The sequence below is a fragment of the Myotis nattereri genome (assembly GCF_964212035.1).
Source record: "Myotis nattereri genome assembly, chromosome: 12".
In the NCBI taxonomy this organism is placed as follows: Eukaryota; Metazoa; Chordata; class Mammalia; order Chiroptera; family Vespertilionidae; genus Myotis; species Myotis nattereri.
This window is the reverse complement of record NC_138087.1, coordinates 3,094,374-3,106,738: the sequence shown is the minus strand read 5'-3', so window position 1 is coordinate 3,106,738 and position 12,365 is coordinate 3,094,374. Positions and strand designations below refer to the sequence as shown.

Sequence of the window (12,365 nt, the reverse complement as noted above, 5' to 3'; positions counted from 1 at the left end):
CGCAACCCAGGCACATGCCCTTGACCGGAATCGAACCCGGGACCCCTCAGTCCGCAGGCCGACGCTCTATCCACTGAGCCAAACCGGTTTTTGGCTACATTTTTAAAGCATTTTTTCAAAAAGAATACAAGACAGACCACAGATCCTTTGTGCCCCTTTACAGAAATAGTTTGCCAAGCTCAGTTTGGAGAAAGTTGTTCAGGCCATGATCAAGAAATCAAATGAGGCATATCTGGAACCTGGGACAGCCTTTGGGAAGGTCATGAGCCAGAACCAAGGCAGTAACCATGGGAGTAGATTGAAAAGATACCGAGAAGGCCTAATTGATGGGACTTTGATCAGCTGGATATGCAAAGGAAGAGAAGTCATAAGTGTCCATCTTGGGAAAATAATTCGATGATGGCATTCACTGGATAAGAAAAGGGTGGGAAGTAGACTTGGCAGGGAATGGAGCTGAGGGTTGTCTCACATAATGCCTTTGATGACCACTCTAGGATGGTCCTCCAGAGGACAAGCCAACACACATCATCTTTGGTTCTGACAGTGAAATTGAAACAGAGGAGACGTCCATTCGGGAGCAGAGCCAGCTGGTAGAGAAACCAGTAAAAGTAAGAGTTCAGGGTGTCTTTGTGGGCACTGCTCTCTTTCTGCAGATCCATTTGCAGACCAAGACCTGTACACAACTGCCAGGCTCAACGTAAAATCCTCTGGAGCCACAGGGAAAGCCAGGGCTCCCTAGTCACCACACACAGACTCCAGGGACCGTGGCGATTTTCTCCCACGTGAACATCTCCACATTACCTGCACAGTGGCATCAATATCAGTGAACTCCCACAGAAATTATTCCCACGTTTATAACAACTGCGGTCCTTCCCCACCCACACCCCCATTCGGGCTGCATTGGGAGCCTCTGCTTGTCCTGAAAGGCCACGTAGATATCACTGAGTCACCTAACCGTCCTAACCATCACCACCTTTCCTGGGAGAGCCATCTGGGTTGTGGGTTCTTAAATGTGAGGGGAGGTTGCATAATGAAGGAAACACTGACTGCCTTCGCTTTGAATACACGTTTCTGCCATCACCTGTCACAGGAGGTCCTGAGCCGAGCATCCGGAACGCTGTTTGGCAGCAGCAGTGAGGAGGAGTCGGACCCTGAAGAGGACAGGAATAGGTTCAGAATCAAGCCTCAGTTCGAGGGTAGAGCTGGACAGAAGGTTAGTAAAGAATGAAAATGCTAAAACTTGCAACATGTTCTTATTTTTTTGACATAGTCCTTAAATCTAGGCAAATGGAGGAAGACTTTGACCCACACTCCAGTTTTTAACTTTGTTTTGGGAGTAAATCCCCCACAACCATTCTGACTGGACCATGGATAGGTGAAGTTATGCAAACATACATTGTCATTTCAGGGTTGGGGAGGACACCTGGAACATCTTTTTTAGAAGCGGTTTCTTGGGACTATGGCTATAATTGTGTATGTGTTTGTCTTGGTAGCTCATGAATTTGCAGTCTCACTTTGGCACTGATGACAGATTCCGCATGGACTCCCGATTTCTAGACAGTGACAGTGAAGAGGAACGGGAAGGTAAAAGCCTCGTTGTCTGAACAGTGCTGATGTCAGAGTTGGGACCCCCTAAGAAGTCATCTGGTCCAGCTTTTGCTTAACACTGGAGAAGCTCTACATCCCAAAACAGTGACTTACGAAGCTTGTTATCCAGTGCACAGCTTGTTCAGTAGTCCTTGAGTTCGTTTGCACATATTAGTTTATTTAGAAAATTTAAATTACTTGAAGATGCCAGAAAAGAGAGGAATAGATGGCATCCACCAGAGGCACGGTCTTTCTCTGTGCCATCTCTCGCACAAGGGAAGAGGTGAGGTCCCTGTCTGGCAGTAGAATTGGAGGTCCAGGTGAGGTCATGAAAGACAGTTAAGTCACACTTGACTCTGAAAGAGAGTATTCTTCCCTGGTGTGTTTGCTGGGTGCAGGTATTTTAAAAGGAATGTGCTATTGAATGCCATTCTGCTTGGATGTGTCTTTATTGGGGATGTGTCTACTTGGATGTATCTAGCAGTAATGATGCTATCAGAAGCACCCAAATTCTACTCTTTTACTTCCTTTAGCGTCTTCCATAGCAGTGGTTCTAAACTTTTTCTAGAAGATCTACTCTGTTCTCGAGTGAGCTCCCTGCTCTCTCTGTAGTCACAGAACTTCTTTCTTTACACCTTCCCTTTTTCCTTCCTTCTTGAGTTAACCTAAACTGCATCTGAATTCCTCATTCCTACATCCCGCTACCCCCTTTCTCACAGACTTCTTCATCTTCCCCTTCTTGTAGCTCCATTTCTCTTTCTACAGAAAAAGCTCTCATAGGTCCAAGATGCCATTCCTTTAACCCTGCCAATTTTCAGGTTGGCACTCCCAAGATTTTAGTTCTAAACTTGAAAAAAATAAATTACATAGGACCAGTTGACTATTGAAAAAACAGTCTGATTTGAGTACTTCAGTTCTTTGAGGTGATTGTTATGTGTTGTACATTTTCAGGAACCAGAGTTCAAAGATTAAATTCTCCAGGGTCCACACAACTTATGCTTCAGAGCTTCTCACTGAAAATCCCATGTTGAACACAGGAATGGACAGAACCTTGGGAGTAGCCTACATTTAGAAGCTGCACAGAGAGGTTACTTCCTTACCTTCTGCCACTTTAGTCTGTCTCTTTACAGCTCTTCTGTTAAGTGCTCCTTCAAAAGCTGTGAATTACCAGTTCACCAAATGGAGTGGCATTTTCTCCAGCTTCAGCCTCTTCAGCTGACCTGCAGCATTGGTCACTGGTGAAATGTTCTCTTTGCTTTGCTCTCCATTATACCACAACTTCCTGGTGTTTTTCTTCTTTCATTGGTAACTAATGTTCCTTTCGCCTCCAGGTGTAGGCTCTTCCCAGGTTTCTGTAAGTTCTTGTTGCTCTAGCCTTCTCTTATATGGGTAATTTCCATCTTTGATTCTGATTGCTCTACGGAGTCCCATGCCTTCTTTTCTTGGTGCCTGATGGATCGTTCTCACAGACATTCCTGGGCCCGTGTGAAAATTGAAGTCCCAACTTCAGTTTCTCTCTCAGCTCCTCCAGACCCTGCTGTCACTGTTGATGGCACTCCATTCCTAAGGCATGCGGACACATGTCCTTGTGTTTTCCTCCCTACTTTTGAGGCTCATTTTCAGTGAATTGCAAATACTGTCCTGCAAGTAGGCAGCACGGCCACCCTACAAACACCCTTTCGTGTTCTACTGTCTAGTGGTCATTATTAGGTTAAAATTGAAATTGCCATTTTCAAAGTCAAAAGCTATCGAATTAGTAGTTTCATATGGTTCAATCTAATGCAGCATAAAACTTTGTACTTTTAAAAATATGTGTTCATTTTGTCTTCCCCTACCTGCCATATGCTCCTCCCATCACTGTGTCTGTCCTTACACTTTGCCTGGCTTATAAAGCATTTCTTGATTTATTTGAACATGATCTGTACCTCCGTGGAACCCTTAGAAAGTTTTGGGACATCTCTCTTGATAATTTTTTCAAATCAGTGTTTTGTTTTAGTTTCTGTTTTGATTTATATCCTGTAAAAAGTTGAAAGGGTCTTTAACCCTTTTCGGTCCAATGTGGAGGCTGACTAGACAGACCAGGCGCTAGGAGCAGGTCCAACATTGAGGCTGAGGTCGACACTGCAAACCAGTTCAACATTCAATCCCGTCAATTAATTTGGACCAGACTGTTTGATTTCCAAAAATAAAATTGGACCGCAAATGGTTAAGGCTTATATCTGTAATCCAAAGTAGCTGCTTAACTTTCCTCCCTGATAAGTGTCTTTTTCTGTAACTGAGGGTAGCAGCTATCTCCTTCCATGATGCCCTGTGCATATGGACCTTGGGCTCTCTTCCTGCAGTATTGATGACTGTATCAAAAGCTGGCACAGCTGTCTACTGAAATATATTCGTCAGTAGAATCGCCATCTTTCACTTTTAGGTGTAATTTAGGTTACAGTTTAAAATGTTAATAACTCAGTCTGGAATAACTTTAGTTTTGTAATTGGTATCTTTCTATACAGTTGTCAGTCTTTACCTTAAAAACTGTTACATGTGCCAATGAAAACCATTAAATACAGATTCAGTTTTTATAATTACAAATAAAAGTGAGAATTTTTGTTTGCTGGTCATGCAACTCCTGAGTACACTGTGGCGTTGAGGGTCTTGGGGATAGGGAGATTATTAGCAAAATGAGTTTTCACTTTTTTTTCTGCCTATCTTAATGTGTTTAGGTGATTGATAAGTATTTGATGAGTGAGACTCCTCAAGTTATATTTGCCAAGAGATCACTAATTATCCGTTTCCCTTTAAGACGTAAAGGAAAAGAAAACTACTGAGAAAGAAGAGCTCGCTGCAGAAAAGTTGAAAGCCTTAAATATTGTGCAGAGTATTTTGCAAACCAACTTAAGCAATTCTGCAAGCAAAGGATCAGTACCTGCTAAGAAATTTAAGTACGGTTTATGTCCTATCCCATTCCACCTTTTTTTCCTTTGCTACAAATGCCTTCCTGAACTCAGTTTAAAACGAGGCCATTTTAAACTTGCTGAGGTGCCCTATGGCAGGATGTATCAGACCTTTAAACATATACCTGCCTTTGACCCAGTGATTCAATTTTAAGGAATTAATCTAAAATAATTTCTATGCCTATGCTCTTAGATATCATAGCAGCATTGCTTCCATTAAGTGTTATCAATACAATTCTTTCTCATGGATAATTTTAAACATGTAATTTAGAGAAACTAGTGTAATAATCTGTGTATACCAGCCTCTGTATTACCAACATATGACCAGCTTTCTTTTCTTTGCCTTTACTCACTTTCCCTTGCTTTACCCACTGAAATATTTTATGCAGACCCTAATAGAGTGTCATTTTATCTCTATATATTTTAGTATGTTTAAAATAATGTTTAATATTAACAGAAAGGTCCAGGGAAACTTAAAAGTAATAATTTAAAATATTATTTCTAATGAGATTTTTCTTTTATATCGTATAGCCTTGTCTTGCTCAAAAAGTGGAATGGCTCTGGTGTTGAATTATAATTTGCTATTAACTTTTTGCATTTGTTTTCTGATTTATCTCTTCCAAATTATCACTCCTTTTTTAACATAGGGACATCATACACTATGATCCAACAAGACATGACCATGCCAATTATGAAAAAAAGAGAGATGATAAACCAAAAGAAAGGTAAGTCAAGGTCCTTCTTTTAGTAGCAGGTTTATGTGAATTAATCTCACTGCAAACAAAGAGAAAAGTCAATAGTAATGAATATCGCATCCATTGGTCTCCACTGTGTTTAGTTTAAGACCAGGGGAGAAAAAGGACTGGAGTTATGAGTGTGGTGGAGAGAGCCTTACCTTGGGCAAAGGAATGTCATGCATGTGAAGGATAATGTGTGCTCCTGCTCTAGCATGGTGCCTCCTATGCACATCAGTTTCCTGTAGCTGCTGTAACAGATTACCACAAACGTGGTAGCTTAAAACCACAAAAAGTATTTTCTCACAGTTTTGAAGGCTAGGATTCTGTGTTGGTAGAGTAGCTTTCTATGCTAGGTGTCCTATAGGGCCCAGTGGCTCAGCCTCCCCAATTACCTGAGGTGGACACTCTTGGTGCACCCCTTTGTGGGCTTCTTGTAGTTAAGCCTTGATTATTGTAGGTATCACTGGGAGGAATTGACCTCCAGGCCACTTGGCTGTGAGAATCAGCTGAGTCTACTGTGGGAGAACTTCGTGCTGGAGACACCCTTATGGGGCAAGACTTGCTTCAGTGGGGCTTTGGTGCTCACTGAGTCTGTCCCCTGAGTGTGTCCCTTATGGATCTGAGAAGTTGCAATCTGGATGGTCCCTCTCTGACCACTGGGTACACTGGCTCTTGGATCTCTAAGGAGGTGCTAATTTAGCCTCTGCCTGAGGCTACCCAGCAGGAGCTACGGAGAGATCTGCAGATTCCTCTTCTTTTTTTGGGGTTTGGAGGTGCCCAGATGAGGCCCAGCTGTGAAGCAATGCAAGCTGCTGTGGGGTCTTGGGCCTTCTTTTGGAAGTTCTGGGTCTCTCTGACCCAACTGCAGTTTGTTCGGTAATTTTAGATTGCAAAGGGCCAGGCCATTCATATGCAAAAGCCTTTGTGCACAGCTTGGGTGGGGCGGGGTCTCAGGGAATCAACAGGGCAGAGAAAACAGCTATAGCTGATCCTCAGTCCTGCCCTTAGAGGCCCCGGGTCTCAGTGTCCCCCGGTAATAGCCATAAGCGCCTCTGAGAGAAAGCTGCCCTTGAGTTCCGCCCGATGCCAAACAGTTCAGTTTCTCCCCATATAAGTCTGGGTCCCCAGAGATTCGCCCGGAACTGGAGTTCAGAGCAGTCGGGAGCTTAAGACTCCCACCCCATTGAAATAGACAACTGCATCCTCAGTTGCCAGCCCTTTCCACATGCGCCTCCGTACCTCTGAGTCTCAGTGTGCTTTTTTCTTTCTAGTTGTAGAATTTCCACTCAGCCAGCCTTCCTGTGGTTCTGGATGATGTCCGTTTTGTATTTTAGTTGTATTTTAATTTTTTTTAAATATATTTTTATTGATTAAGATATTACATATGTGTCCTTGTCCCCACGTTACCCTCTACCCCGCCCCCCGCTCATCCCCCCCACCCCCCCCGTTGTCCGTGTCCATTGGTTAGGCCTATGTGCCTGCATGTAAGTCCTTTGGTTGATCTTTCCCCCTTACCCCCACCCTCCCCTACCCTCCCTCCAAAGCCCGACAGTCCAATCAATGCCTCTCCGTCTCTGGATCAGTCCTTGTTCATCAGTTTATGTTGTTCATTATATTCCACAAATGAGTGAGATCCTGTGGTATTTATCCGCTCTCCCATTCCATCCATGCTGTGGCAAATGGTAAGAGTTCCTTTTTCTTCTTCCTCTTCTTAAAGAATACCTTTCAGCATTTCATATAATGCTGGTTTGGTGGTGATGAACTCCTTTAGCTTTTTCTTATCCGTGAAGCTCTTTCTCTGACCTTCTATTCTGAATGATAGCTTTGCTGGATAAAGTAATCTTGGTTGCAGGTTCATGCTATTCATCACTTTGAATATTTCTTGCCACTCCCTTCTGGCCTGCATGGTTTCTGTTGAGAAATCAGCTGACAGTCGTATGGGTATTCCCTTGTAGGTAACTGACTGTCTTTCTCTTGCTGCTTTTAAGATTCTCTCTTTGTCTTTTGCTCTTGGCATTTTAATTATGATGTGTCTTGGTGTGGTCCTCTTTGGATTCCTTTTGTTTGGGGTTCTCTGCGCTTCCTGGACTTGGAAGTCTATTTCTTTCACCAGGTAGGGGAAGTTTTCTGTCATTATTTCTTCAAATAGGTTTTCAATATCTTGCCCTCTCTCTTCTTCTGGTACCCCTATAATTCTGATGTTGGTACGCTTGAAGTTGTCCCAGAGGCTCCTTACGCTATCTTCATATTTTTGGAATCACTTTTCTTTTTTTTTTTTTCAGTTGGGTATTTTTTGTTTCTTTGTATTTCAAATCTTTGACTTGATTCTTGGGATCCTCTTGTCTGCTGTTGGATCTCCGTAGATTATCCTTTATTTCAGTCAGTGTATGCTTAATTTCTAGTTGGTCCTTTTTCATGTCCTCCATGGTCTCACTATACTTATTGAGGGACTCATTAAATTTATCGGCGGTTTCCATAAAATTCTTGAAAAACCTTATAAACGTGGCCTTGAACCCTATATCCAGTCGTTTGCTTTCCTCCATTTCTGCCATTTGTGACCTGTTTCTTTGTCTCCGCATTTTGGCTGCTTCCCTGTGTTGATAGAGTGGCTTTGTGTGCTAGGTGTCCTGTAGGGCCCAGTGGCTCAGCCTCCCCAGTTACCTGAGGTGGACACTCTTGGTGCACCCCCTCGTGGGCTTTGTGCACAGTCTTGTTGTAGCTATGCCTTGGTTGTTGTATGATCACTGGGAGGAATTGTCCTCCAGGGCAATTGGCAGTGAGAATCAGCTGTGTCTGCAGTGGGAGAACTTCTGTGCTGGAGACACCCTTCTGGGGCAAGACTTGCTTCAGTGGGGCTTTGGTGCTCACTGAGACTGCACCCTGACTGTGTCCCTTATGGATCTGAGGAGTTGTGATCTGGATGGTCCCCCTCTGACCACTGGGTACAGTGGCTCTTGGATATAAGGAGGTGCTAATTTAGCCTCTGCCTGAGGTTACACAGCAGGAACTACGAAGAGAACTGCAGATTCCCCTTCCTTTTTTTTTTGGAGTTTGGAGGTGCCCTGATGAGGCTCAGCTGTGTAGCAATGCAAGCCGCTGTGGGGCCTTGGGCCTTCTCTTGGAAGTTCTGGGTCTGTCTGGCCTGGCTGCGGTTAGGTAATTACAGGTTGCAAAGGGCTGGGGCATTCATATGCAAAAGCCTCTGCCGCAGCCTGGGCGGGGCGGGGTCTCAAGGAATCAAAGGGCGGAGAAAGCAGCTATGGCGGAGCCTCAGCCCTGCCCTAAGGAGTCTGGAGTCCCAGTGTCCCGGCAATGGTTGCAAGCACCTCTGAGGGAAAGCCGCTCTCAAGCTCGCCCGCTGCCAGACAGTACAGTTTCTCCCCGTATGAGACCTGGGTCCCCAGAGACTTCCCGGAACCGGATTTCAGAGCCGTTGGGAGCTTGTGTCTCCCTCCGGATTCAAAAAGACAGCCGCGTCCTCAGGTGCCAGACCCTTTCCGCGCGCGCGAGCCCCCGTACCTCTGCACTCCACCTCTGCAGCTCCTCTGGCTCTCAGTGTGCTTTTCTTTCCTTCTAGTTGTAGAATTTACACTCAGCCAGCACTCCTGTAGTTCTGGATGGTGTCCACCTTGTGTTTTTGATGCATTTATTGATTGTTGTGGGAAGCAGCAATTTCCCGGTGTTTATCTATGCCGCCATCTTAGTTTCCTGTATTTTAATTTTTTAAATGCAAACTTTTTCTTTTTTTTTCTTTTTTTTAAATATATTTTATTGATCTTTTACAGAGAGGAAGGGAGAGGGATAGAGAGTTAGAAACATCGATGAGAGAGAAACATCAATCAGCTGCCTCCTGCACACTCCCTACTAGGGATGTGCCCGCAACCAAGGTACATGCCCTTGACTGGAATCAAACCTGGGACCCTTGAGTCCGCAGGCTGACACTCTACCCACTGAGCCAAACCGGTCAGGGCTTAGTTGTATTTTTGAAGTGGTTGTGCGAGGCAGCAATTTCCGGTGTTTACCTATGCCGCCATCTTGGTTTCCCAAGGCTAGGATTCTGAAATCACAGTTAATGGCAAGGCTGCATTCCTTCTGAAGATTCAGTGTGAAATAGTTTCACATCTTTCTCAGCCTCGGGTGCCTGCCAGCAGTCAATGGTATTCTTTGGCTTGTGGCTACATTGCTTCGTCCTTTGCCTTCACCCTCACATGGCCTTCTCCTCTTTTCTGTTTGTATATCATCTTTGTGCCTTATTATATGGATGATTGCGTTTAGGGCTGACCTGGATAATCCTGGATAGTCTCTTTGTTGCCTGGTCCTTAACCACCAAGTCCTTTTTCCAACGAAGGTAATACTCACAGGTTCCAGGGTTTAGGGCCTGAACATGTCTTCTGGGGAACAACCATTCAGTCCACTACTCTAGTGTGGTAGGAGCTTCTCTTTCCTATAAATATGCTGTCAGTTTATTAAATGTGCCAAATACATGAGGCAAACAGTAACTTCCCCTGCCTTACCACTAAAAACATGTGGTATCCTGAATTAAATCCTGGAACAAAAATGGCATTTGTAGAGAAACTAGTGAAATGAAAATAAAGTTTGAGTTCCGTTTATAGTAATGCAAAAACATTAACCTTTTAATTTTGGTAATTGTACTATAATTATATAAGGTGATACTATGAGAAGAAACTAGGTGAACACCACTTTTCAACTTTTTTTGTAAATCTAAAATTATTCTAAAGTTAAAGGTTACTTTTAAAAAGAATCACATATCAAACCAAAGTAGAACCAGTATAAATATTCCCTGCAATATAAAAATTTTGTATGTTATTTAAGGTTATCACAATGGTACATAAGTAGGGGATATTTTGTATAATATATTAGTTTTTGTTTACATATAGGCTTATTATCTATTGATGCATAACAATTTGGCCAAAACTTAGCACCTTTACACTAAAAACATTTATTATCTCAAAGTTTTCCTATGTCCAGAATTTGGGAGAAGCTTTAAGTGGTTCTGGCCAGGGTTTCTTAAGAGGTTGCAGTCAAGCCCTGGCTGGTGTCACTCAGTTGTTATAGCGTCATCCCATACACCAAAGGTTGCTGGTTCGGGTGCCAGTTCGGTTCCTGGTCAGGGCACATGCCCAGGTTGCAGGCTTAATCTCTGGTCAGTTTACATGTGCGAGGCAGCCAATCGACTTTTTTTCTCACATCGATATTTCTCTTCTCCTTTCCTCTTGCTCTAAAAATTAATAAAAACATTTTTAAAAGGAGGTTACAGTCAAAACATTGCCTGAGGCTTCAGTCTCTGAAGGTTTAACTGAGCCTGTAGGGCCTGCTTCCCAGATAGCTCATTCACATGTCTGTTAGCCAATTCCTTACTTTGTTGGCCTCTAATAGACAGCTTAAGTGCCCTTGTAACTTGACAGCTGGCTTCCCCAGACCACGTGACTGAAAACAGAGAAGGAGGAAGCCATAGTGTATTTTATGACCTAATCTTAGAAGTCACACACTGATACATCAGTCTTATTTAATCTTCTTTCTTTTTTTTTAAATATATATACTGATTTCACAGAGGGAGGGAGAGGGAGGAAGAGATAGAAACATTGATGATGAGAGAGAATCATTGATCAGCTGCCTCCTGCAAGCCCTACACTTGGGATCGAGCCCACAAACCGGACATGTGCCTTTTAACGGAATCAAACCTGGGATCCTTCAGTCCACAGGCTGATGATCTATCCACTGAGCCAAACCGGCTAGGGCTTATTTAATTTTCTTGAGCCAAGTCACTGTCAACCAGTACTTTCATGGGGGAGTTTAAGTGCCATCTCTTGAAGAGAGAAGTATTGAGGTATTTGTGGACATATTTAAAACCAGGACAATTCACCCTCTGGCCACAAATTGTTTACATTCCTACCACATGCAGAATATTTTCTCCTCCTCTCTAGACTCCCCCAGAAGTCTCAGCTCTTTACATTATTAATTTAAAATCCAGGATGTTGTCCCCCAAATAAGATCTAAGTGCAGATCAGGCTTACCTGTTGTTAGTACAGCACCTTGAGTGAGGCCTTTTGATTAGAAGACCTGGGAACATGTCATGGTGAAATGAGCATAGATTAACCAATCTAATGTAAGCACTACTATTCAGTGGAGAAAACAGTAGGCAGAAGGAGTCACTGGTCCATAGGAGCTCTGAAATTTAGGCAGCCAAATGTCACGAGATCTTTTATTAGAATAATTCTCCATAGTTCTTGACTCTGTCTTTTGTGTCATCCTTTTATATATATTGATTTGAGAGAGAGACATCAATTTATTGTTCCACTTATTTATGCTTTCATTGGTTGATTTTTGTATGTGCCCTGACTGGACATTGAACCCACAACCTTGGCATATCCGGACAACATCCTAACCAACAGAACTACATGGCAGAGCTGAGTAATTATCTCAGCCTGCTTGTAGAAATATGGGAGTCTGAAAGCCTCTTTGTTGTTGACTGTCTTTGTACTTAGCTATCTTTGTACTTAGCTGTTCTAGCTAGAGGTGTTTCTTTTAGTATAATCTTCTTAAAATATTCATGAGTCTCCTGTGAATATTCTTGGGGTTCATTCCATTAGACAAAAGCCACATTAGAAATCATTTTGAGGGCACCTTTTTTTTTTGGTACTGTAGTCTTCTGCTAAGAGACATCATCTTTAAACTCCTTTTAAGGCTTATTATTGGAACAGTTGAAGTTTCTGAGCTCTGTGTAATGTCTTAACCAGACAATTTGTCTGGAGTGTACATACTTTTCTGCTAAGGGTCAGATGGTCTGCTGCAGTCACTCCGCCTTTGTAGCAAATGAGGGAGCTTGTATTTCAATAAAACTATGAGAAAGACCCACCTGTTACATATTATTTATGAATGTCACGAAATCATCTTTTAGTTCTTTTTCCAACCATTTTAAACTATAAAAAATATTCTTAACTTGTGGTACTTATATAAATAGACAGCAACCTGGATTTAGCCCGTGTGCCATAGTTTGCCAACACCTGCTTTAGATTATCTTTTTCTGAGAGTCTTAGATTTGATCTTTGCTTAGAAGCCACTTATTAAATTTCAT

At 42.9% G+C, this 12,365-nt stretch overlaps 1 protein-coding gene across 1 annotated transcript in view; it reads left to right on the top strand.

Annotated features, from left to right (window-relative positions):
• Nucleotides 1–12,365, top strand: part of NOL8 (nucleolar protein 8) — a 51,741-nt gene that overhangs the window by 22,882 nt on the left and 16,494 nt on the right. The window contains exons 8-12 of the mRNA XM_081103203.1: nt 495–608; nt 1,091–1,213; nt 1,494–1,584; nt 4,382–4,520; nt 5,180–5,257. Of these exons, the coding sequence (XP_080959329.1) occupies nt 495–608; nt 1,091–1,213; nt 1,494–1,584; nt 4,382–4,520; nt 5,180–5,257 (545 nt within the window). The remainder of the gene's footprint in view (nt 1–494; nt 609–1,090; nt 1,214–1,493; nt 1,585–4,381; nt 4,521–5,179; nt 5,258–12,365) is intronic.